At 38.4% G+C, this 24,889-nt stretch overlaps 1 protein-coding gene across 7 annotated transcripts in view; it reads right to left on the minus strand.

Moving 5' to 3' along the window:
* Window positions 1-24,616, minus strand: part of ARHGAP28 (Rho GTPase activating protein 28) — a 203,899-nt gene extending 179,283 nt beyond the window's left edge. For 6 of the 7 annotated variants that reach the window (XR_006210106.1, XM_042962833.1, XM_007089475.3 and 3 more), the window contains exon 1: window positions 24,367-24,616. Coding sequence is in view for 5 of the 7 variants with exons in the window: in XM_042962833.1 (XP_042818767.1) it covers window positions 24,367-24,542 (176 nt within the window). In the remaining 2 variants the exon portion in view is untranslated. Of the gene's footprint in view, window positions 1-5,793; window positions 5,889-24,366 lie in introns of all 7 variants that reach the window. The other variant, XM_042962830.1, reaches the window with a different exon arrangement.
* Between the last annotated feature and the right edge of the window lie 273 nt (window positions 24,617-24,889).

Consider the following 24,889-nt stretch of genomic DNA (forward strand, 5'->3'; position numbering starts at 1 on the left):
CCTCTTCTTTCAAACACTTCACTTCCCTCTAATCTTTCTGCCAAATGACTGCCTTTATTCCAGTACTTTCTATTCTATGATAACCACCCTAATGACATGTCTTTCTTAAGGACTCCATGGTTATTTTTTGGAAACAAGCCATTATTCAATCTCACATTCACATTATGCTTCCCATAACGCTGCTGACTCAGCAGCTGCCTTAGTAGGCCTATGCTTTCTCCATGTTGCTTTACAATTTTTCTGAAAAAACTACTTACTTATGGTCCCCTTATGCAAACTCCCTGACCTCCTTCCCTTTGGGTCAGATTCATCTATCCACCCGGAGGTATAATCTTCTTGAGAAGCTCAGCTGGCAAATAAACCTCCCCAGCCTCTGGGCTTCACTTACCATATTGATTATGAAGATTCTTAGGAAACTGACCTGCAGAAAGAAGGGAGGAAATTCCTGCCCTTGAACTGAGGCACTGGATTCCATTACTTTACTGTTGTCTCAGTCCACATAGTTATAGATGGTGGAGGGTATAACCAATCACTAATCCTGGAAAGCTGTTCCACACCAGTGTGAATTAGTATGAGGAAGACAACTGTCCACTGTATCCTGCTTAATGGTTTGAAATTTCTGACAGTTTTCTCCCTTTTTTAGCCAGCAAAGATTCTTCAGATCTCAGTTTTTAAGCTTACCCTGATTATGATACCCAGCACATAACTGTATTCATCTTTAATTTCCCTATAATGTAGCTTTTACCATGATTTAGCTCCACTAAATGGTCTCAGTTATCCAAAGACAGGTTTAATCTCCCTATGATAATGACATGTCATTAAAGGGCTTTCTATAAAAGCGGTCTGAATGTGTGGTACCCTTCTGGAAGAAACTGCAATAAGGTCTGAAGATCACATTTAATAGGAAGAAGTGGAGTTCATTAAAGATGTAAAAAAGAAAAAGTATTTACAGTTTCAGAGTCACATGGGCCAAAGATAAATTACATATTTCATTCTATAAAAATATTTTAAACAGTCACTTCTTCCTAATTATCTGTTACCTTGCTCCTTTATGAAAATGGTCTCATTTGAGATAAGTAGACATCAAGAACAAAGATGAAATCATTGCAAACAGAGAATCAATTGTGGCTCATATTTTAGAGCCATTGATGTGATACTTAAGCACAAGTTTGCTAATTTAGGCCCAAATTTGACCAAATCTTTATCATGAAAAGTGAGCATGGTTCTTTGTGCCATCTTTATATACTTAGGCTCCTGGAAGAATTTCAGCAACCTCTTTGTCTTTTATGGACAAAGAATCTACTACGACAAAAATCAGTACGCTCGAGTGAAATGCTTCCAGATGAAACTGGACCACAGAGTGAGAAAGATGCAGTAGCCACGCTTCTGAGAAGACCATCAGAACTCAAAACACGACAAAAATAAGATGTCTCAACTCATTCCATTCCATTCTTCCATATATTGCCTTTTAATTTAATTAAAAATATTTATTTTATTAAGAATGATTTTTAAGAGTCAGTCACAAATCAAACATCAAACTATGTGAGGCTTTATATCTGATGTTCTTCCAACTGTGGTCTGCAGTTATAGAACAAGGGGAAACTTTACAATATGAGAGTAAATCATAAGATTGCATTATCCCCTTGAATCAATTATACAGATAGGGAACAGAAAATATACATATATATTTACATATTATATAATTACATACATAATATAAATATATATATATATTTATTTATATATATTTATATAAATATATATATATATAGTTGATCTCAATTTTCCCTCACTGAAAACATATGTATTCTATTGTCACTTTGCATTAGATAACATAGGAATACCTTAAAAAAAAATGTAAAGGCTAACATGAAGGAATTTATTTTTATTTTATTTTATTTTATTTATTTATTTTTTATTTTTTAATATATGAAATTTACTGTCAAATTGGTTTCCATACAACACCCAGTGCTCATCCCAAAAGGTGCCCTCCTCAATACCCATCACCCACCCTGCCCTCCCTCCCACCCTGCCCTCCCTCCCACCCCCCATCAACCCTCAGTTTGTTCTCAGTTTTTAACAGTCTCTAATGCGTAGGAATTTATTTTTAATTAGACAAGAAGAGTCGTTCTCATGGCAAAGTATTTTTTTTTACTTTAAGCTTTCACAACTGTAATACTGTACTGAAAATAAGCAGAAATATTCCATAGTTCCTTTCAAAGACTCATTCTTTCAAAAAGAAAAACAAAAGTACTATTTCCCACTGGGCACATAGATAGCACCAGTTCCCTATTTCTCTGTCCCCTCTCAAATTATAGCCTAGACTCAGAATCACTTAACTAAGTGACATTTTTGTAAGATACAGAAGTTACTGGTTTATTAGGAAAGGTCTGACTATTTTTACCTAATACTCCCAGGTATAGTGTTTACAGCAACAACAGAAAAAAAAAAAAGTAACCAATCACTGGGGCGAAGACAAAAATAAGTTGAATGACTATGAGCACATTAAGAGGAAAAACATAAACCCATAACTTGGTGTGAGGATACTGACTGCATTTCTTAGGAGCCTAACCTCCGCATTCCTGAACCGTGACCAGAGATGATAAAGAAGTGTTGAGAGGAACAAGCGACCTCATTGTTACCTGGCTGTGCTCTTGAGCTGAGAGGAGGCAAAGCCTGTGTGTCACCACACAGCAATCCCAGGCTAAGAACTGACCTCACCCCAGATGAGAAGTTTCTAGAGCCTGTTTCACAGCAGTCTTTTCTGCTTAGACATGGTCCTCTCTGTGCAGTGGCTGAAGTGGACTTAGCAGTTGGTTTTGCTGAGTCTGGAACCTCTGTCATACTACATGAGGTCTGTGTTAATGGAGGACACAAATGGTTTCAGATGTGGACAGAAAAGGCTGTGAGAGAGCAAACTAGAGAAAGAGGACCAAGAGAAAGCTCAGCAGGAAATCTGAACATTAAGCAACAGTTTGTTACTGACTTGTGATGCCAGTGTGATGCCAATCAGAATAGGTAGGAAGGTCTGTTCTGCTGCCTGGTTTGAATTTGTGTCTGAGGACACAATAATTGATGATAGAATTCATAATCTTTTGAAACAGTTCCAGAAATAGTCGTTGCTGAACTCAGTAGGGGAAAGAATTCCATTTGGCCCCACTCATACTTTTCCTCCAAGAGTAGTAATGGGGATTAATAAAAAACATGGCAGAGTAGAAATCTCATTAGTCTACCAAAGGTAAATGGGCACTGGCCAATTTGTAAAGGGAGCTAAAATTAAATTCTTAATATGATTTAATGTCAATTAAATGCTTACAATAAAGAATGACCACCCTGAAAATGAATCTATTTAATAGTTAAAATATAATCAAATTGGTCTGTTCTACAAATGTAGCCCTCCATCCTTCCTAATTAAATCCCTATTTTATGAGGTTGGATTTGCCAGATGCTTGGAATTTTTTTAAGTTTTGGAGATATGTCTTCAAAATGGAAGGGACTTTGCTATTTTTTGTAATAGGAAAATTGGCTTCTTGTCTTAGCAATTGACAATTAACTCATAACCCTAGAGAATTTCAAAGACAAAATCCAACAAAAATCAGGAAAGAAAATTAAACAGCAAAAAGCATGATTTAGACAATTACAGAGAGACAGCATTCTAGGATTTTGTAATCAATCTATGTTGCTGCTCTTATTAGTTCTGGCAGGGCCACCCCCACAGAGAACCAGTGGATACTCCAGACAGCCCAGTGGAGTAGACGTGTGTCTGTGATATCCTCTGAATCATCCCAAGCTACTGAGCCCTAAATTAGATGCTGCATTTTAACAGGAGACATATTATCTCCCAAAAGAGGGACTGTCGCACAATGAGGTCATGGAAATTTTATTTTTACAGTGCAGAAAACAAAAGCATTTCCTTTCTCATTCACAATTCACAGCCTGGGACTGTTGTGTTTTTATTTTTGTGTGTTTTGGGTTTTTTTGTTTGTGTTTTTTAACAAGCTAAACTGGCAAAGTGAAAATATAAGCAACTGGAACCTGACCTTGATTATCATTTCCCTGTGTTTCTTCAGGGTTCATTTTCTATTTCTTACTTTATACAAAACTGTCTTCTATAATCAGTTTTATAACCAGAGTCAATTATTTTGTTTTTCAACTTTGAAGAAGAAACTTCATGCCATCCCCTTCCCTCCATCCCATAAATATTTACAGGACGTGTTGCTGGGTACTGAGATCATAAGGACAATGGCTCCAGATCTTAGGGAGACAGGGGGCAGCTACAGAGGAAACATCATAAATATTTTTGGAATAATAAATGGAGGGTTGCAGTGGGCTCTGGGTTCACTGGGAGCACAAAGGAAATAACCTGGTGCCAGATGGAAGAGAAAAGGAAAAGGTAGCCAGGCAGGATTTCTGGACAATGTAACCTGTGACCCAAAGACCAAAGATGATAGGCCCTAACCTGGTGAAGAAGAACGGGGAGAAGGCTCTTCAGGCAAGGGAAGCAGGGTGCACAGAAAGGGGGCACAGTGTCGTGGTTAAGAAGCATAGGCTCTGGTATGTATATTTTACCACAGTTTTCTTTGTTTTAATTTTTTTTAATGTTTATTGTAAGAGAGAGTGTGTGCGGGCACGCAAACAGGGGAAAGGGAGAGAGAAGAAGAGACAGAAGCCCAAGCAGGCTCTGCACCATTAGCACAGAGCCCAATGTAGGGCTCTAAACTCACAAACCGAAGATCATGACCTGAGCCAAAATGAAGGGTCAGTCACTTAACCAACTGTGTCACCCAGGCGTCCCACCATGATTTTCAAAAAACCAGCAGCAGAGGTTTTGGAGGGAGGCCACTATACTTCACTTGGGCAAATTATTCACCCTCTGGGTCATTTCACAATCTGTAAAATGAGAAGCAAAATAGTATCTACCTCCTAGGAGTAAAACCCTTGGGACTTTAATTCATGTAAAGCACTTGGACCTGTGCCAGCTTTATAGGAAGCACTAAATAAATGTTAGTATTTATTATTCTGTATACAGACCCAGAGATGAGAGAGGGCAGGGCACCTTCAAGGGCATGATGAGTTTAAGTTGCCTTCTCTAAACAGGAAAGTCCAGTAGACAGAAGAAAGAATCCAGAAAAGAAAACTGGGCTGAAGTTTATCTTTAAAAGTATTTTTGAAAAAACGTTTGCTGTTTTCTCTTTTAGCTATACAAGATGATGGATGTTAACTAAACTTGTTGTGACAATTATTTCACAATATAGGTAAGTCAAATCATCACATTGTACACTTTAAACTTAGTGCCATATAACAATGATCTCTCAATAAAACTGCAAAACAAGAATTATTTTAAAAAATTAATGACATTTTAAAGATATCACTTTTTCCTCCCTGAGGTCCTCACTGAACTTTAAATGTATACTGAGGGTGTATCTTTGAAGCCATCTATACGTCAACTGCTACTTAAGAATAACCTGTCAGTACAAAATAATTATGTCTTCCAGCATGAAAATACCCTTTTACAAAGAGCAGGCTGATCCCCCCACTCTAACTACGACTTCTATCCCAACATCTGAGAAGGAGTGCACTTTTACATCTATGGATGCCAAACATTCCCACAAAAACCCGTATTTGGTTTCATACACCCCATTTGACAGTCTGTGACTAGAGGAATGTTATGTCATGATGCCACATGTCATATGGAAAGGCATGACAAGAGGACAATATGAGACAATGTAATGAGTCCTCCCCATAAAATAATGGTACAGCAATATTAGAATATTGGAGGCTTGAGTTACTTACCATCTTAGTTTCCTCACTGGAAAAGTAAGGCTAGATGTTTTCTAAGGACCCTTGGGACCTCAAATGTCCTGTAAACTACTTGATGAACAGGATGTCTGGAATCAAGGAAGAACAGAAAACCCTGAGTAAGAAGGAATATCTGTCCAGTCCAGAAATCTGTCAGATAATGCTACCAAGGAATATTTGTAGGAAAGGGTGGTATTTTATTTGGCTATTATGTCTCTAACTTTCCTAGAAAGATACACTACTAATTTACTACTCAGACTTCAGCTAACCTATTTCAGTGTCTATTTTGAGTGTAGTGCAGGCTATTGAATAGATAATGTACAAACAGATGAGATCAGTTGTTTGCTCTGATTGACTTCTAGCTCAAACATTTTTTTGCCTCATGTTGTTATGATTATATTGGCTAGAGATGTACTAAAAACTTTATCCCTAATCTCAGAAATGCTTCATTTGCATAAACAAACATTTCTCTCTGTCTTGGCACACAAGAGTAAGGACTGGTGGTCACATGTGCAGATCACACACCTGCATGGGATCTGAGGAAAGCACTAGAAACACAGAGCAGACTCCCAATAAGGAAAAGAGCTTTGGACTGTGGGTGTGAGGGTCAAAAGGATCATTTCTTTTGTCTTCCTATTAGACAACAATTTGCATCATTTCCACCCATCGTATGTGAAATACTGAGAGGCTTCCACTTCCTCTACACCTTCCTTGAGAAGTGGCTAAAACTCAGCACCTTCTTATGCCATAATCTCATTAAATGTTGATGCCAACATTGTTCACTTCTGAGAACAGAAATATCCTATTCAAACAGGTATTAAATCGTAAGCCTAGGCACTCTGAGGCTCGGCCCAGTCAGCTTTCTCACCTTGGCCCGAAATGCCCAAGCCACAGACACTGCCCATCCAGAAGTGTCCTGATTATAGGGAGACAGAACCAAATGGCAGCCTCCCACACAGCAGGCATTCTAGCTGGCCCCCAGGTTAGCCTGGGCTATTTTTATATTGAATTTGCCTTCCACTTGTTCAAAGCTAATCTCTAGGTACCAGGGAAACAGCCCTCTCAGGGGATATAAAATGATCATAAGACCTATAAATGTAAAGATCCCCAGGATGAAGGAGGGGGGCGGATTTTGAATGCTAATTTGACCAACATCTTCTTAACTTGTGCTTCATGAATTACCTACAAATGCAGGCAAATGTATACAACATACATATGTGTGCTTTTCACAGGGGCCTAAACCTTTTATTAGATTCTCTAAGAGTTCTGTGATTTGAAAAAGCTAAGAACTACATGATAAAAAATAGCTCTTTTTAAAAATACAAGTCAAGTCCCTAAGCCACAAGTAACAGGAAAACATAAAATGCATCACTTTTTGCTTTCATTTAAATATCTTTGAGTAATGAAAATAACTCCAAATTAAAAGACCCTATCTGCTATATATGTTCAGTTTGTGAAAAGTTATCTCACTTCAATAGTTCATCAAATAATTTTGACAACAGTATTCACAATTTGATTTTAAGTAAATTCATCCTAAAACCAGAAACAAAAAAAAACAAAAAAAATTTCCTGAATGGAAAACAGTTTCCCAAATTAGGTACTGCTGCAGTAAATGGATCATTTAATTGAATACTTGCTGAATTTCAGGTCCACTCATGGTTGGGTATGTGGAGAATTCTATTCTAGGGGTAGCATCATTCAAAGAAGGCAGAAAACCTGTAACGGAATCTCTTTATCATTTTCCCAAAACAAACAGGGTTGCATTCCATTACCCCAGCAGCCATGGGCTTAACTGCAGCTGACCAAATTTGAGATGACCTCCAAAATCTGTTCTTAGTAACATTCTGGTCTTCATGGAATTGCCAAAATGCCGGTGGGGGTTGGGGTTTCAATAGGGTTGAGTTTAAGTCTTCCCCCTCTGCCTGCCCTGTCTGCCTCTTGTTCACACACTGCTAAAACTCTGTCATCCACGATACCCAGCTGTGTCATACAACCACAAGGCAAGTTAACTGGGGTAAGAGCTGTCTATGGCTCTACTAAATGTGAAGTCTGAAGACTGGGACTTTGACCGAACCACTAGGATTCTGGTGTATGTTTATGATTATTATTAAGCCAGCTACCTCCAATGTGTAAGTTAGTTTCTATCAGTTATTTGACTGGGAGGGTACATCAACTGAGAGTTCTAAAAGAAGTTTAGGTTTAAATCTGATTCTTTGAAAATTAATTCTTCAGTAAGTTATATGGTATCTATAAAGAGTTGAAGACAGCCTCCCAAAGTGAGGTATTTTTATTAATTTATTTTCATTGCTTTGGCTAAAACAATCAGTATTTCTTTAATAACTCATTCATTAAGCCAACCCCATTTCACAAATAAAATCCTGCAAATGTGGGTATAGAATCTACTACTACTTCCCTCACCAATCCTCAGTACCTCCAAGCTGAATTACTGGACCCTTCCTCCACCTTCTCTTTGACCACACCCCCATCCATACACCAATACATGCACATCACACAGTACATATCCACATGCCTTTTCTTCAACGAAGCAAATCCTGTATTCTCTCCCTTAGTGAGATCAAACCCCACACTGGGCTCCATGCTGGGCGCGAACCCTACTTAAACACGCACATATACACGCACATACACACAGAGAAAATATTCAACGACATGCTCACACACCTCTTGGAAGTCTCTGCTTATTCAAATTGCATTAAATTTATCCTAATTTTGTACCAATATAAATAGAAATATTAAATCTAGTGTACATAATATGTATAAAAAAGTAAGTTACCAATGAATGCTCTCTTTAAACTAGAACAAAAAATAAAAATAAAGTGCTGTGGGAGCCTTAAATGGTATCCAACATTCCTATTAATTGGGCTATCAATTTATGATCATCTGAAAAATCAGTTCTGCTTACTGGCAGGCTCTCTTTTTCAAAGAAAGGCTGAAAGACAAATACTTACTGATATACTGATACCGACTTGAAGTAGGCTGGTTGAAATAAACCAAACTCTACTTTGAGTAACTGAAGCTACTAACAGTGAACAACAACTCGTGCTTACTGTACAGACAGCTTAAGTACCCAAGAGATCAACTAAATAAGCAAAATTAAGAAGGGGAAAGGTGTTATTATGCAATTGGTACAGATCTAAAGCCATGTTTTGGTTAAAAATCTAGGATTATCTAATTACCTTCATTTCCAACCTACTAAGAGAGAAAAACAGAATTAAGTGTTCAAAGAATCCCTAGAGATCAACTAATCAATGGAACCCCTTCATTATCCAAATAAAGAGATGGGTGTGAACTGAGTGTGATCCAACCATAATCGTTTCACCCAAAGTGCACATGGAGTGGTCTCTACCTCCTTGAGGAGACTGACTTCACCCAGCCTCAGTGATACCAGGAAGTGGCTGCTATGCCTTTTACTCCCACAAACTCTTCTGCCAAAGATACTTCCTGCTCACATTCCTCCTACTGACCTGTGCTCATCTTTTTTTTTTTTTTTTTAATTAAAGTTTAGTTGACATCAAGTGTTGAATTAGTTTCAGGTGTACAACAGAGTGATTCGACAATTCGATACATTATGAAATGCTCACCATGTAAGTGCAGTCACCATCTGACACTATACAACATTATCATCGTATTATTGACTATATTCCCTATGCTGAACTTTTTATCCCTGTGACTTATTTATTTTATAGCTGGAAGCTTATGGTCATTCTTGGAGACTTTATTTAGCTACAGACTCCTTTGAAGCTTTCCTTAACCACTGTATCTCTCTCACCAACCTAACCCGGAGTGGCAGTTGAACATTCTCTGCTCTCTCAGAGCATCCCACACATTGTTCCTCAATCGTTCTTTTCACAATTCAAATACCGAGTGTCCACACCGGGCCACTGGGCTAACGCTGGGGATACAGAGGGAGAGGCAGCATTTCTGTCCTCAATGAGCTGCACTTCAGAGGCAGATGAAATAACCTGTTAACCAGTCCATCTGGTCTCATCGAAGGATGAACTATTAACCATTTTTGTAGTCCCAGAATCCAATATATGGTATACAGAGCTTAAAAGATGCTTGTTCAACTTCACCTTTATTGTGAAAATTGGAGTTTAAGTTATTGTTTTAATGAGTAAAATAACCCTTACGCAAAATTTAATCTTTAAAATGGAGGGTTTATTTAACTTCTCTTCATGATCCTTTTCTGACTTTTATGTGTTGAGGCATACTCATTTACAATTGTCACCAGATTTTTTTATTAATTATTCTTCACTTCATAGCATATTACCATGAGTTTATATTAAACTATGAATAAAGGCTAATTCAGTGGTTTCTGAGAAAGCAGGTAGCATGTAAGAATACCAATTCAAGATTTCTAATACTTCTAGGGTCAAAAATAATAGCAAATTCTGAAAATATCATCATATAGTTGAGAGATTATTAATTATTATGAATTGTTCGTATATATATGTGTGTGTGTGTGTGTGTGTGTGTGTGTATATATATATATATATATATATATATATATATATATATATATATATAGTACCTAGCTCTGTATTAGACCAGGGATACTGAGATGAATAAGACATGGCCCTGGACATCAACAAATTCTTGGCCTTTAGAGAAGTCAGCTATAGAAGCACTGCTACTAAGTAGAGGGTAAGTGCAATGCTAGAAGAATGGATGAGGTAGAGAAGGCACAGAAAGGGACGTGACCAACTTGATTGGAGGGGGAGGCAGCCAGGGAAGAAGATGTCACAAAATGAGTAATGCTGAGATTTTAGAAGACCTCCTTGGTAACTCCCCAACCAAAGGACAGGTCACATGTCCACATTTCAGCCTCCACAACCTTCCCTCTGCAACCATTTGTTAAGACTCTACTGAGCGCCAGGCCCTTGGATGGGGGGAGGGGAAGGTAGTTAAAAATTCTGCAATGAAGAAAACAAATTATGTTCTTGTCTTCACAGTGCTTATCTACTATTGTGGGGCTGGGGTTAAAGTTTTATCTTATATGCAAAAATCAACGGATTTTAAGTAGGACCAAATGTGTTTGAGTCTTGCATTTTAGAAATCTAGGTTTCTTTCTTGGTTTTGAGCGAATTTTCAGCTTTTTGGGGGTAAGTTTTATAAGCTCCCCCCCTACAGTCTGCCTTTTCTCTCCCTGCACCTTCCCATAAGCTAAGTTTTTATAATAAGTTCTACTTGCTCTATTGCCTCACCTCACTTTCACCCTTAACCTGCAGCAAACTGGCTTCCACCTCTACAACTTCATTAAACCCACTCTAGCCAAGATCTTCACTACTATCCACCCAATAAGCCCTGGGGGGGGATCTTCAGTCTTAACATTTTTGGTCATTTAGCCACTCCTCATTTCTGCTCATTTTGAACCTAATGCCTTGGTTTCCAGAATGCTCCTAGTCTCTTGATCTCCCAATGCTCTGCCCTTCCCTATTTGGCACTGCTCCCCAGGTTTCTATCTTTGTTCCTCTGCCATCTCTACAGACACTCTTTTCTCCCCTGCCAGATCGCACACACGTAGTACTCGTTTTAATTCTCTCCTGAATGCAGACATCTCTCATGAATAAAGAGCTTAGAATTTCCAGCCTTGATTTCCCTCTCAGGCTGCCAGCAGATAGAGCCAACTACCAGCTGGACATAGACACTTAGTATAATTTTCAATTTTCACCTGCTACACTCATCTCCCCATCTACAATCTGCTCATCCACCAGAATTCTCAATTTCAGTTAATAACACTCCAAAACAGAAACTCAAGTAATTTTCTCCTGGTCCCCAGTATGCATTTAACCATCAAATACCAAGTCCATTGCTTGTTCCTCCCCCAGAATCTATTACTCCCTTTCCTTTGTATTCCCACAACCCCTTATCATCTTTACTTAACAATGGCATTATCCTTCTAAATTATTTCTCTACTCCCAGTCTTGGTCCCTCCTTAAAACAATCTTTTTACACTCCAGAAAAATAAGAAGACTGCAAGCAAACTGTTGTAAGATTACAATTATGATTTTATGGATTTTAATGCAATAGCTCTGAATCCAGCTTAAAATAGTAAGAATGATCTGAATTGGGTATGAACAGTTTGGAGATGGAGAGTGGAAGAAACAGAAGAGAGAACAAACCAGGTTAAAATTTGGTTAAATAAAGAGAGTTCCTTCTTAAGACACATAAAAAAGTCCTTCCATGGACTCTAAAAGAAAATTGGTGCTAATTTTTTTTTTTAATTCCCAAATAAGAACTATTTTAGAGTCTGGATAAGTATCATGTTTGTTTAAGATTGGTATAATAGAAATCAGCTTCACTCGGGCTTCTGCTAACCAGTGACTCATGTTGTTTTAGCTGGTGTTGACTCACTGCCCCACAAAGGATGACACAGCTTTAAATAGGCAGAGCATGGCCTGCTTTTTCCAATTACATACTTCCAGAACTAGAAGGGGTAGGGGTCCTCCAGAGCAGAGCTTTCTGCAACTAAGCACAATTTAGACTTTACAAAAACAGTTGCCAAGTTGACCTTGTAATCACTGAGCTTTATAAATGAGGAGGGAGAGAAGTTAAGTTGTGGTATGTTAAAAATCACAGGGGCCAGGCATCCTCTGTTTTTCAAAACAAAATCTGCGGAAACTTACAGTCAGCTCTTTTCCCATTTAATTGCTTACTCTATTGAGGTCAGCAAATGTTTTCCTTTAAGATTCCAATGAAAAGCCACAACAAGTGTGTTTTCAAGACTGTCCACGTTAACTTAGTGAGATAACGTAGGGGTAGCTATAACCGTGTTTGAAAGGAAGCTAAGGAAATGCCATTCTCATAATTGTTGCCACCTTTTCTCTGCTTCTGTACCCTTAATGTTTCCCAGTGAGAAAGCCAGTTTCTCCCACTGCCATGATTTCCACGTTGTTAACCTGACTGCTTCCAGAACACATGAGACCATGTTGTGGGCCTGAGTGGGTGACCAGGGGTCAGCAGAATGAATTCAGAGTCTGGCTCAACCAGTTGGTTATTCCTTATGAGGCTCTCGGCAAGACACTTTCCCACACTTTGCTTCCCTGTTGTACCACAGAGAGTGTTCCTTGCAGTCCTTACTCATGAGGAGTCTTTCATGATGCTTCATTCCTATTTGTAACACACTCTGAACTCCCTGACTGGTTAAGAATAGTTAGAAGAGACTCCTAAAGACACAGCAGTTAGCAGAAATGCCCGAACCATGCTGTTTATATATAACTACAATGACTGTCCAGTCTCTGTAGTTCTGGTGTCCCAAGAACCTAAGTTTATCAAAATGAATACCTTGCGAAATAAACACAAGTGCACACAGCCAGAGGCCATTCTGACTCTGACCTCTCCAGATGACTCAAGTCCAGATGACAGTGGGCTCCGAAATAATTTTCAAAACAGGAATCCTCGCTCGCAGGACAATTTAAGTCGGCATTATGCATGGTTCCAAGATCACTGATGGATAAGGGCTATGCTTAGACTTAGGGAAGGCGAGGCATGGCTCAGGGGTCTGGATTGCCACAACCTACCTTATCGTATCTAAATTTTTGAGCAAGATTTGGAAAAAACTGATCTCCACAGAAGTATGGTCTAAGATCTGGATTGGTCTCTTGGTTGGTTTCAAATCATGACAAGGCAAAAACCTGACTGAATATTGGGAGAGAAAATAGGAAAAAGCCCCATTAATTCTCATGGAGTCTTGTTTCTCAACTTGCATTAAGATTTCTTACACTGTAGCATTTTTCACAGAACTGTAACAAAAAATCCTACAATTTATATGGAACCACAAAAGACTCTGAATAGCCAAAGCAATCTTGAGAAAGAAAAAGCAAAGCTGGAGGCATCACAATTCTGGACTTCAAGTTATTTTACAAAGCTGTAGTAATCAGAACAGTGTGGTACTGGCACAAAAACACACACATAGACCAACAGAACAGAATACAAAACACAGAAATAAAGCTACAGTTATAAGACCAGTTAATCTTCAACAAAGCAGGAAAGAATATACAATGGGAAAAAGTCTCTTTTTTTAATTTTTTTTATGTTTATTTTTGAGAGAGAGACAGAGAGACAGAGAGAGAGAGAGTGCACAAGCGGGGGAGGGGCAGAGAAAGAGGCACAGAATCCGAAGGCCCCAGGCTCCAGGCTCCAGGCTCTGAGCCGTCAGCACAGAGCCCGATGTAGGGCTCGAACTCACGAGCCATGAGATCATGACCTGAGCCAAAGTTGGGCACTTAACCGACTGAGCCACCCAAGTGCCCCAAAAACACAACAAATGGTGTTGGGAAAACAGTTCCACTACATCCATAAGAATGAAACTGGACCACCTTCTTAAACCATACACAAAAATAAACTCAAAATGGATTAAACACCTAAATGTGAGGCAGGAAAGCATAAAATTCCTAGAAGGGAACACAGGCAGTAATTTCTCTGTCATCAGCTGCAGCAACATTTTTCTAGATATGTCTCCTGAGGTAAGAGAAATGAAAGCAAAAATAAACTATCGGGACTACATCAACATAATAAGCTTCTGTAGAGCAAAGGAAACAATCGATAAAACTAAAAGGCAACCTACTGAATAGGAGAAGATATCTGCAAATAACATATGCGATAAAGGGTTAGTATCTAAAATATATAAAGAACAGATACAACTCAATACCCAAAATACAAATAATCCAATTAAAAAAATGGGCAGAAGGCATGAACAGACATTTCTCCAAAGAAGACATCCTGATGGCCAACAGACACATGAAAATATGCTCAACATCACTTATCATCAGGGAAATACAAACCAAAACTATAATGAGATATCATCTCACACCTGTCACAATGGCTAAAATAAAATATGTAACAGGGGCACCTGGTGGCTCAGTCAGTTGAGCATCTAACTTCGGCTCAAGTCATGATCTCACAGTTCGTGGGTTTGGGCCCTGCATCAGGCTCATTGCTGTCAGCGTGGAGCCCGCTTCAGATCTTCTGTACCTCTCTCTCTCTCTGCTCCTTCCCAGCTTGCTCTCTCTCCCTCTCTCTCTCTCTCTCAAAAATAAATACATCTTAAAATATATATATATATACATATACATACATATATATATATACACATATACATATATATAAAACAAGTATATACATGTATATATACATAAAACAAGTGTTGGTAAAGATATAGACAAAAAGAAGGGGCGCCTGGGTGGCTCAGTCGAATAAGCATCCAACTTCAGCTCAGGTCATGATCTCACGGCTTATGAGTTCAAGCACCACATCAGCTCTGTGCTGACAGTTCAGAGCTTGAAGCCTGCTTCGGATTCTGTGTCTCCCTCTCTTTCTAACCCTCTCTTGCTCACACTCCATCTCTCCCCTCCTCAAAAATAAACATTAAAAAAATTTTTCTTTTTAAAGATGTACAGAAAAAGAAGCCTCCTGTACTGTTGGTAAGAATGCAACCTGGTACAGCCACTGTGGAAAACAGTATGGATGTTCCTCAAAGAGTTGAAAATACAACTACTCTAAATCTAGTAATCGTACTACTGGTATTTACTCAAAAATACTGATTGGAAGGGACACAGGCACCCCTATGTTTAGAGCAGCATTATTCACAATAGCCAAATTATGGAAGCAGCCCAAGTGTCCATCAATATCATCAATAGATGAATGGATAAAGAAGATGTGATGTGTGTGTATGTATATATGTATGTGTGTGAACACATATATATAATGGAATATTATTCAGCCATAAAAGATAATGAAACCTTGCCATTTGCAATGACATGTATGCAGCTAAAGTGTATAATATTAAGCAAAATAAGTCAGTCAAAGAAAGACAAAAATGAACAAAAAAGCAAAGGAAAAAAAGAAAGAGAGACAGAGACAGAGACAGAGACAAACCAAGTAACAGACTCTTAACTATAGATAACTGATGGCTACCAGAGGGGAAGTGGGTGGAGAGATGGGTGAAATAGAGGATGGGGATTAAGGATCCCTTGTTGTGATGAGCACACGGTGTTGTATGGAAGTGATGAATCACTATGTTGTACACATGAAGCTAACATAACACTGTATGTTAACTATGTTAAAATTAAAAAAAAATTAATTAAAAAATAATTTATTGGAGCTTTCCCCAAAAGGAAGAAAAAAAATTATCAAGAATTATGTTGTGAGTCCAATTTCAAGGAATGAAGTGAAAAACATATTTTTAACCATAGAAATCTAACTTAGTAGTTAAAGCAATTAATAAAACTAAGTGAAAAGTTCTAAGAGCTAGTTACTAAGAACATCAACCTAAGGATTAAAAGATTAAAAATTACCCTCCCCCACTTCTGCCACCACCCCCCTCCCCCCCCCCCAAAAAAAAAAGCCACAGGAAGATTTCCTGTTACTAATTGCTTAGATCTCACTGTCTTGGTCAAAATGAATGACTTTTCCAGCACGTTTTGTCTACTTTAAAATACTGTTACCTAAGATTGCATGAAGGGCAAGAATACAGCTTTTAAATTAATGGGAAAAAAATTCCTAACATTGCACTTGCTTCAAGTGATAACAAAATGTTTCAAACTATTTCTATCCACCCATACTTAACCCACCGATGCTTATTACATTAAAATAGAATAAAAATTACTGCAAAAGGAAAGACTAAATCAAAACTGAGTATCTGTAACACCTACTATGTGAAAGTTGTAAGTTTGCTAAGGAGGACACAATAATAATACTGTCCCTCCTCTCAATTAACCTATGATCAAACTGAGACAGGAAAACACTAAATCCATAATATACTAAATGTTTCAAGATTTAAACAATAGTTTTGGAAGGGCTGAGTGGGAATCATTATTTCATTGTGTGACCTTGGACTACTTCTCTGTGCCTTACTGTCTTCCTACTTCCCAGGACTGTTGTAAGGATTAAATAAGATAATGTATGTTAAGCTAAATAAGTTCTCAATAAAAACAGGCCTCTAAAAAAAAAAAGAAATGACATCATAGGACAATACGTGATTAATTGCCAAATGATCATTCTGTTATGACAGATGAAAACTCTCTGGCTACTACTGTTAAGGAAATTTTCTGGAAAGAAGTTTAGTCCTTACTTCTCTGACTAAATTTATTCTCTTTTGTTTGGCTCTTCATTTCCAGCTACTTATATATGGGTTTAGTTCCAACCACAGAGGTATTAACTTTAGTTACTGTGTAAACTTTTAGGTGTGGAGAGAAAAGTGTCAAGGGAAGAGATCAAATGTCATATTATTAACTATAATGCCAATTTTGTACTTTCAACATTTTTTCTAAGCACCTGTCAGATATCTCCACAGATCTGAAAATATAAATACACTGATGGACCTTTGCATAAAGGCAAATGTATTGGCAGTGTTTTCTAAATTGATTTTCAATAAATGAAAACTGAATAGAAAATTTTAGAGGGATTCTTTTCTGTATACATTACAGATGTACAAAAGTAAACTTTGTGGCTAACCAACCACAACATTTAACACAGATGTAAAAACTTCTCTCTTATCCATAAGATAATCAGCACCCTAACTTAGAATTACTAAAATGGTATAAATAAATCTCAAGTGTTTGACAATTTAAAAAATTCTGCATACTTTAGCTTCCTGTCCTCTCCATTGTGTGCCTGTTTGCAGTCATCATCTATCAATCTGAGGGATCACAAATGGAATGCAGAGGTTTAATTAGTTTTTAAGAGTAATATGAGACAAGGCAGCCGGTTCTCTGAGTGATACTTAGTATATGTTCTTCCACCCTTGGAATCACTGAGCACTTAATGCCTGTCAAAGGGACAGTTTTACCTATAATATTCACTTATTCAAAGTGATGTAACACATTTGATACTGAAAGAATGTGTCATAAACCCCAGATATTTAAGATGAATATGCGGTGAAACCATCTACTACTTTCTTTAGCTCCCATTATAGAGACCAGAGTAACCGGATGTGCTATTATTTTGTTCTGAAGTTCATCCTCTAGTAATCACAAAGAAATGGGCACATGAGATTCCATGGGTGAAGAATGACACATTGTACAAAACTCACTAACTCCAGTAACCAGAACACAACAAGAAACTGAAAGCAAACAAGCAAACCAAGAAGCACTCCAGAAACTGAAATAAGTGCTATCAAAGTCTTGTGTTAGATTATGCATTCTGGTCCTCTGAATAGCATTTTCTTTACACAGTTCTCACAACCCTGATTATCCAATGAAAAGTAAATCATAAATGCATAATGCATGTTAAAATAACAACATTAAAAAGAACATAAGTATGACTAAAGGGTTTCAAGACTGCCTTCGGAAATAACAACAACAAAAATATTTAAATTACTGAAGACATAAAACAAGACACCAACGCAGGCTATTTACTATGAAGGCAAGTAAACTTTCACATCCCAATAGGGTGCCTTTACTACATAGAGCACTGTAAATTATACTGTCTTAATGATGACAGTCATTCATTAAGAAAAGGTTCATTTCTGTCCTAGGTAGGGGTATGCATGACCTTATAGTTTCATCCAAAGAGGCTTAAAACAAACTCTATCGCTTAAATGGATAACCTTATTTCTGAAATTTTCTTCTGAGAAACATTTTATTCTCTTCCTCTGCTCCATAACATTTAACTTTTATTTTTTGCTAGAACTGATGATATCTAGAGACCACAGATTAAGAAAACAGAGAATAAGAACTACTTCAGAAATGAAATAGTTTAAGAGTGGAATGAGAAGGCATTTTGATCATATGTGAATTAAATGTTTACTTTAGTTACAATACATTTGCAAAGGTTCAAATAACACCTCAGGGACACTGGTAAAGGAAAAATGTTTTCCAATAGGTACAGACATAGTTCTAAGAAAACAGATAGCCTCAGTAATACCTCCAGGCAAAGTGGGATTTAACAACTACCTCTCTTATTTTAATTTAGTAGCCTTCTGATTATTTTTCTCCTGACTATAATAAAATTTTGCTTCCAAAAAATCATGAAACTTTGAAAATTAGGGAATAGGTTTTATAAACTCAGACCAGATTATGGATATTAAACCATTTTTTATATTTGGTTGATTTAAAAAAAAAATCTTTTTTAATGTTTATTTATTCTTGAGAGAGAGAGAGAGCGTGAGCAGGGGAGGGGCTGAGAGAGGGAGACACAGAATCTGAAGCAGACTCCAGGCTCTGAGCTGTCAGCACAGAGCCAAACACGGGGCTCAAACCCAAAAACCGTGAGGTCATGACCTGAGCTGAAGTCGGACGCCCAAACGACTGAGCCACCCAGGCATCCCAGTTTATTTGCTTGATTTTTTTTAAAGGAAAGGGAGATCAAACAATAAAATAAGAGAGAATACTGAATATGCATTTTATAGTATATAAAATACATCAATGTAGAAGAATTGAGAAAAAAAATCAGTAGAGGTAAATTTGAGAAGAAAACAGGAAATATTTCATAATCACAAAACATCTCCCCCCAGTTTTTTATTAATTATATAGAGGAAAATAGTAGTTCACCAGTAGAGAAACCCAGCAGACACCATTTTAACCAGGTGATCAGAGCCAACATCAACATCAGTGAGACAGATCACCATCATGTCCCCTCCAAATATAGTGCACTTGAGAAAGGCCCAACATCATCCTGTGGAATTCTTACCCAAAATGCACAATCTCTATCTAACCATGAGAAGATATCACACCAATCCAAATTGAAGAACTTCCTACAAAACAAGCAACCAGTACTCCAAATGTGCCAAGGTCATAAAAGATAAGGACAGACTGTCAGAGATTGGAGGTTTGGGAGGCAAAATGAAGTTCAACATGGGATCCCAAGTTCAATTCTACAACAGAAAAAGTGATGAAATCAAGTTAAATCCATGGTCAACCATATGCACCCCTGTTAATTTTTCAGTTTTGAGAATCAAACTAGGGTTATGCACAATGTTAACATTAGGAGAAACTGAAGGAAGTTTACATGAAATGCTGTACTACTTTTGCAAGTTTTGCAGAAGTGTATTATATCAAAATAGAAAGTTAAGAAACAGTTATCTATCCTCATGAATGTGATTCCACAATGCCCTAGATCCCTGAATTTTTGTGAATACATTAAGGATTAATGATCAGGGAGAAGAGAGCAGGTTAAAAATGGACAGAGCAACTGGCCAAATGTTTAGCCAAATGACATGATCAAAGGAAATGTGCCAGATGTTTTCCAACAGCTCCACATATGGAGGCACCTACACTCAGCAGGGGCCCCACTGTAGAAAGAAACCAGAGACACTGACTCTGGTTTTAACCATAACATAAAAATGACCCATAAATATCTTATCCTCTCATAAGAATCCTATTTTGATTACTATTTCTGAATCTTCTAGAAAAAGTTTTCAATAAAAAGTTTCTGCCCCAGATTTTAGTGTACCTCTGTATATGTCCAGAAGCTCACATAGTCCTGTATAAGTACTTAACTGAACAAGAGTTTACACCTTGAAATAAACGTTTTAATTAATTTCCATCCAGGAAAATACCAATAAAGATGGCGCTAAGAGTTGCTAAATTTAGTTTTTTTCCACAAAGTACAATAGTTACTTTCTAATTATCATTAATTCCATTTTAATCAAATCATTCCTGTTACTATGCACAGTTATAATATTACAAAACAATATCCCCTTTACAAAAATGTTAACATTGGTATAGAACTAGAATTCCTAGGATAACCTTGGTTAGCTTCTTTTATTTGTTTTTGAGGAAGAGCTGGTTCTCTTCCTCTTCTATTTTTGTTCTCTCTCAGGAAGTTTATGGTATAACAAAATGAACATCAGAAATACTCATGGACATTTTATACTGTACACTCACCAAAAAAATCATATATATTTCTTATGTATAACTTAGAGAAACTTTCAAGATAGCCAGCTTTATCTTCAGCTACCTTTCATTCTGTAAGTGAAATAATTTTGTATGTATGTTAATATTTTCACTCTGGATTCTGAATAAGGGTCTAGAAGCTTAACCTCTCTAAAAAGCACAAGACTATAAAGACAATCATTTAACAGAACTAAGAATTTACAATCCTTCATTCTCTTTCATCATTTACAAATAGAATGTAAAGATAGAATGTTTGTGAAATAAGGAATCACCCTTCCTAACTCCCAACAAATACTTAGTACTCGAGTCTTTTTCCTCCATGAATAAATTTTGGGGATAGGTACCAAAAATATTTTACTCTCCTCTTTACATCAACAACTGTGATTAAAAGTGATAGCAGTAGGGGTGTCTGGGTGGCTCAGTTGGTTGAGCATAGGACCCTTGATCTTGGCTCAGGCTCAGGTCATGATTTCGGGTTTGTGGGATCGAGGCCCAAGTTGGGCTCTATGCTGACAGTATGGAGACTGCTTGGGATTCTGTCTCCTACTCTCTCTGTTCCTCCCCCACTTGTGCTCGCTCTCTCTCAAAATACTAAACTTTATTTTTTTATAAGAGACTCTTTTTTTTCAATGTTTATTTATTTTTGAGAGAGAGAGCTTGCACAGAGAGAGGGAGACAGAGTATCCGAAGCAGGCTCTGCTGATAGCAGAGAGCCCGACAAGGGGCTAGAACTCACAAACCGTGAGATCATGACCTGAGCCAAAGTCAGATGCTTAACCAACTGAGCCACCCAGGCACCCCAATAAATAAACTTTAAAAGAAAAGTGGTAACAGTAATCAACTACAGAGTCGTATTGGATACGACTCTAAGCAGTTGAAGCAACTTACCCAAGGCCACATGGTAATAAATGCCACAGATGATGTGCGGGGTCCAGGAGCCTGACCCCGAGCCTGAGTAACTGGCAAGTACACTTTATTCTGGCTACTTAGTTTAATAAAATAAAATGGGCAGTCCCTACAGAAATTAAAGTAGCCACCCAGCTTCCCTGTTGAAGAGTTACAGGGGGAGGCATGTAATGGAGCAGCCATTACTCAGCTTTAGCCAGTGCTAGCAGGTAGCAGCAGAGGCCTGAGTCGCTAGATCCTTTATTTTTTTATTATAATTTTTGATGAGAAGCTGACAGTCCAGATATACATCTGAAGCCCCTTCATTTCAAAATGTTGCCACTTATTCCAAGTTGTTTTTTTTTTTTTTAATAATCCTACTGGTCTGAAAGATAAAGGGCCACATTCTCAAGGTAGGGACCTTGTCTTATCCATTCTTGTATTACTGAAGCGTAATGTGTGACTGGCACATAGTAGGTACAAACACAGTGACTTCTGTTGTTTAAAATCCTGCCATTTTATCTTGGCCATTTTATAATCTTGGTAGGAATTCATTAGTTTATTCAACACATCTTTACTGAGCTACCCCAATGTACCAGACACTGCTCTAGGCACTTGGGATACAACAGTGAACAAAAGAGAATAATGAAGAGAGAGACGCAGAGAGAAAGAGAGAGATTGAGATTTTATTTTAGTGGGAAAAATAGGCCCCCCAAAATCAAAAGCACATAAAGTCAGATAGAGTGGAGGCTTGGAAAATGAGAAGATGGTTTGGTCTGAATTGAACCTTTGCTGCTCAGAGCTCAAGAATGATGATACAATAGTCCGTGTTTCCTAGTGCCATACTGGTCACTCCTCCACAAATATGTTACACATATGTAAGCAATTTAAAGGAAAGTATATTTTTGAAAGAGAGAGTCCTTTCTTCATAAGTAGAACAATACGATCTTGCTCCTTGGCTTGAAAGGAAGTATTGATCAGTAGTTAGTGAGTCAAAGGTTAATAACTCGGCCCTGATTATTTCTGTTATCAGACTCATGATTGATGGTGTCCTCCGGCTCCTTGTAAATACAGGAACTTCTTTTTGATTGTTGTTACTGGGAACCAAGGAATTAAGCTATTCTCTTGTGATTTAGTTGCAGGGGACGGGGTCAACTATCTCCTGCATCAGAGGGTGAGTGGTACAAAGGTTCCTACAGAGAGGGTGCACACGGTCACCAGAAATGAAAACTTGGAGCAACATAAATCTAATTGGCAACCGTATGACAAAACACTAACTATGACACACAACTCTTTTGCTCTCATGCATTATCATTCCACAAGACCACATGCTGAGTTAATGGAACTTCTCCTCCAGTTTGCTTTGGAAACGGATGTAGTTTCGGAAGGCCCAAATGGCACAATCTGGCTATTGCTCCTAGACAGCTGCTGGGAGTTACAGACAAGACAGCTACACCAGGACCATCTAAAAATGCACAAACTAGGCCCTGCTTCTCATCAACTCACTTATATCTATTTAGTTATTCATAATCTGAGTAATTAGAGTCAAGGATAACGTTTAAGAAAAGAAAGCACCCTAAAGACAAGTAGCCTTTAAAACAATGTGCTCCTAAAGCTGGAAGAAAAATGTTATTTTCTTACTGTCTTAACATAAAAATAAGATTTCACTCAACTTGCTCTTTTTAGAAGAAACAATATTGTCTTTGTTAGTCAAGCCTAACATAGATCTCATGCCAATGTAGTTTGTTCTTCTCATGGATACTAGCCAAAAGGATATTCCTTGAAATAAAATCACAATCTGTTGAAAGCCTCACCAATCAATTAGATTAGGAGACAGAAGTAATCATTATCACATAACTAATGATAAAAGTATGGGAAAAAGTAAACGAAAATGAGGATGCAAAAAAGCACATCAACCCTCAAACTTCCCACTTGTAAAGAAAACCATTCACCAGTGGATCCATAGTAAACAAATAGCCACATTTAAACAAGCAAAACTTCCCCTAAATATGAGTCAGATATCAAACCATCTCACTCATTATTGTAACACTTTTGTTCTGCCCAGGGAACTTTCCTAAGGGTCTAACATCTTTGTTTAGTTAATGGAAGTCACATTGGCCTTGATCTTGCATCAAACAGATGAACACTGATACAGAGTAATTTAACATAGATCCCTGCTTTATTAAATCTAAAATACACATAATGAGATGATTATAGACTTCTGTTGACCCAAAAGAAATAAATTATAATTGCATTTACAGCACTGGGTCAACATCAGTAATAATAAAATAATACCAATATATTTATACAGTTGAGTGGTTTTTAAAATCTAGAAATAAAATTGTCTTTTAGAAGTCTACTCAGATTTACTTTTTAGAGACTTTCTCCAGCTATGTTTTAGCTCAGGTGGCATGCAGCTAATAAAGGAACTCAACAGTATTCGAGGATTTAGGATAACGTATTCAAAATTTTCCCCTTTTCTGTTTGTATCTCATTTCCAATGATTTTTTAAAAAATAATCTCCAATATGTCAATGGGTGAATTTGGCAGAAATGAGGCATATGCCTACTTATCATCAAGTTGTATCAAGAACACAGCTCCGCTGCTAACCTCTGCTAGCCAAGGACCTTAACCATTGCCGGCTGAGACTTCGTGCACTTCCCACTTTCAATCAAGGACAATACAAAGAACAGGAGGCTCACTCAACTAGTCCACCAAAACTTGAAACAACAATGTGATGGTGCTCTCACGCCCTGGCAGAAAACACAGCTGGGAGGTGAAAGCCCCAAGCCCGGGAAACCTCTGCTCCCTTCGGAGCAGCTCTGGGTACCTGCTGCCCGGGTGGCTGGCGGCGGCCCTGGGCGCACAGCGCGGCTCGGAGCTGGGCGGCTGAGAGCGAGCGTACGAGTGGTAGGCGGTCAACACCACGCCGCCCGAGTCCTCCACTTCCATCGTCAGCCGTGCATGTCCCCGCTCCGGCCCGAGAACAAAGGCGGGGACCAGCATGGACCAGCGCACCGGGGCCGGGTCACCAGAGGGGTGGTGTGGCCGGTCTAGCTCCTAGGTAGGGGCTAGCTCCGCAGCTGTCAGGGGCGCCCCGGGAAGCCGGCCCCGCCCGCGGGGCAGCCCTATTAGCAGGGACTTAAAGACACGCCCACGAGCCCCGCTGGGGGTGGGGGCGGGGAAAATGCTGGAGGCGGGGAGGGCGGGGGGGGGGGGGGGCGGCGGTTAGGGCCTGGGCTGGGGGTGGGTGGAATCCCTGGTTCTAGGAAACTGGAAACCCGCTGTGATCCTTCGGGGCTTGGGCTAGCAGCTCTAGCAGTTCTTGCTTTGTTTCTTTTTCTTTTCCTTTT

The sequence above is a fragment of the Panthera tigris genome, chromosome D3, assembly GCF_018350195.1.
Source record: "Panthera tigris isolate Pti1 chromosome D3, P.tigris_Pti1_mat1.1, whole genome shotgun sequence".
Lineage (NCBI taxonomy): Eukaryota > Metazoa > Chordata > Mammalia > Carnivora > Felidae > Panthera > Panthera tigris.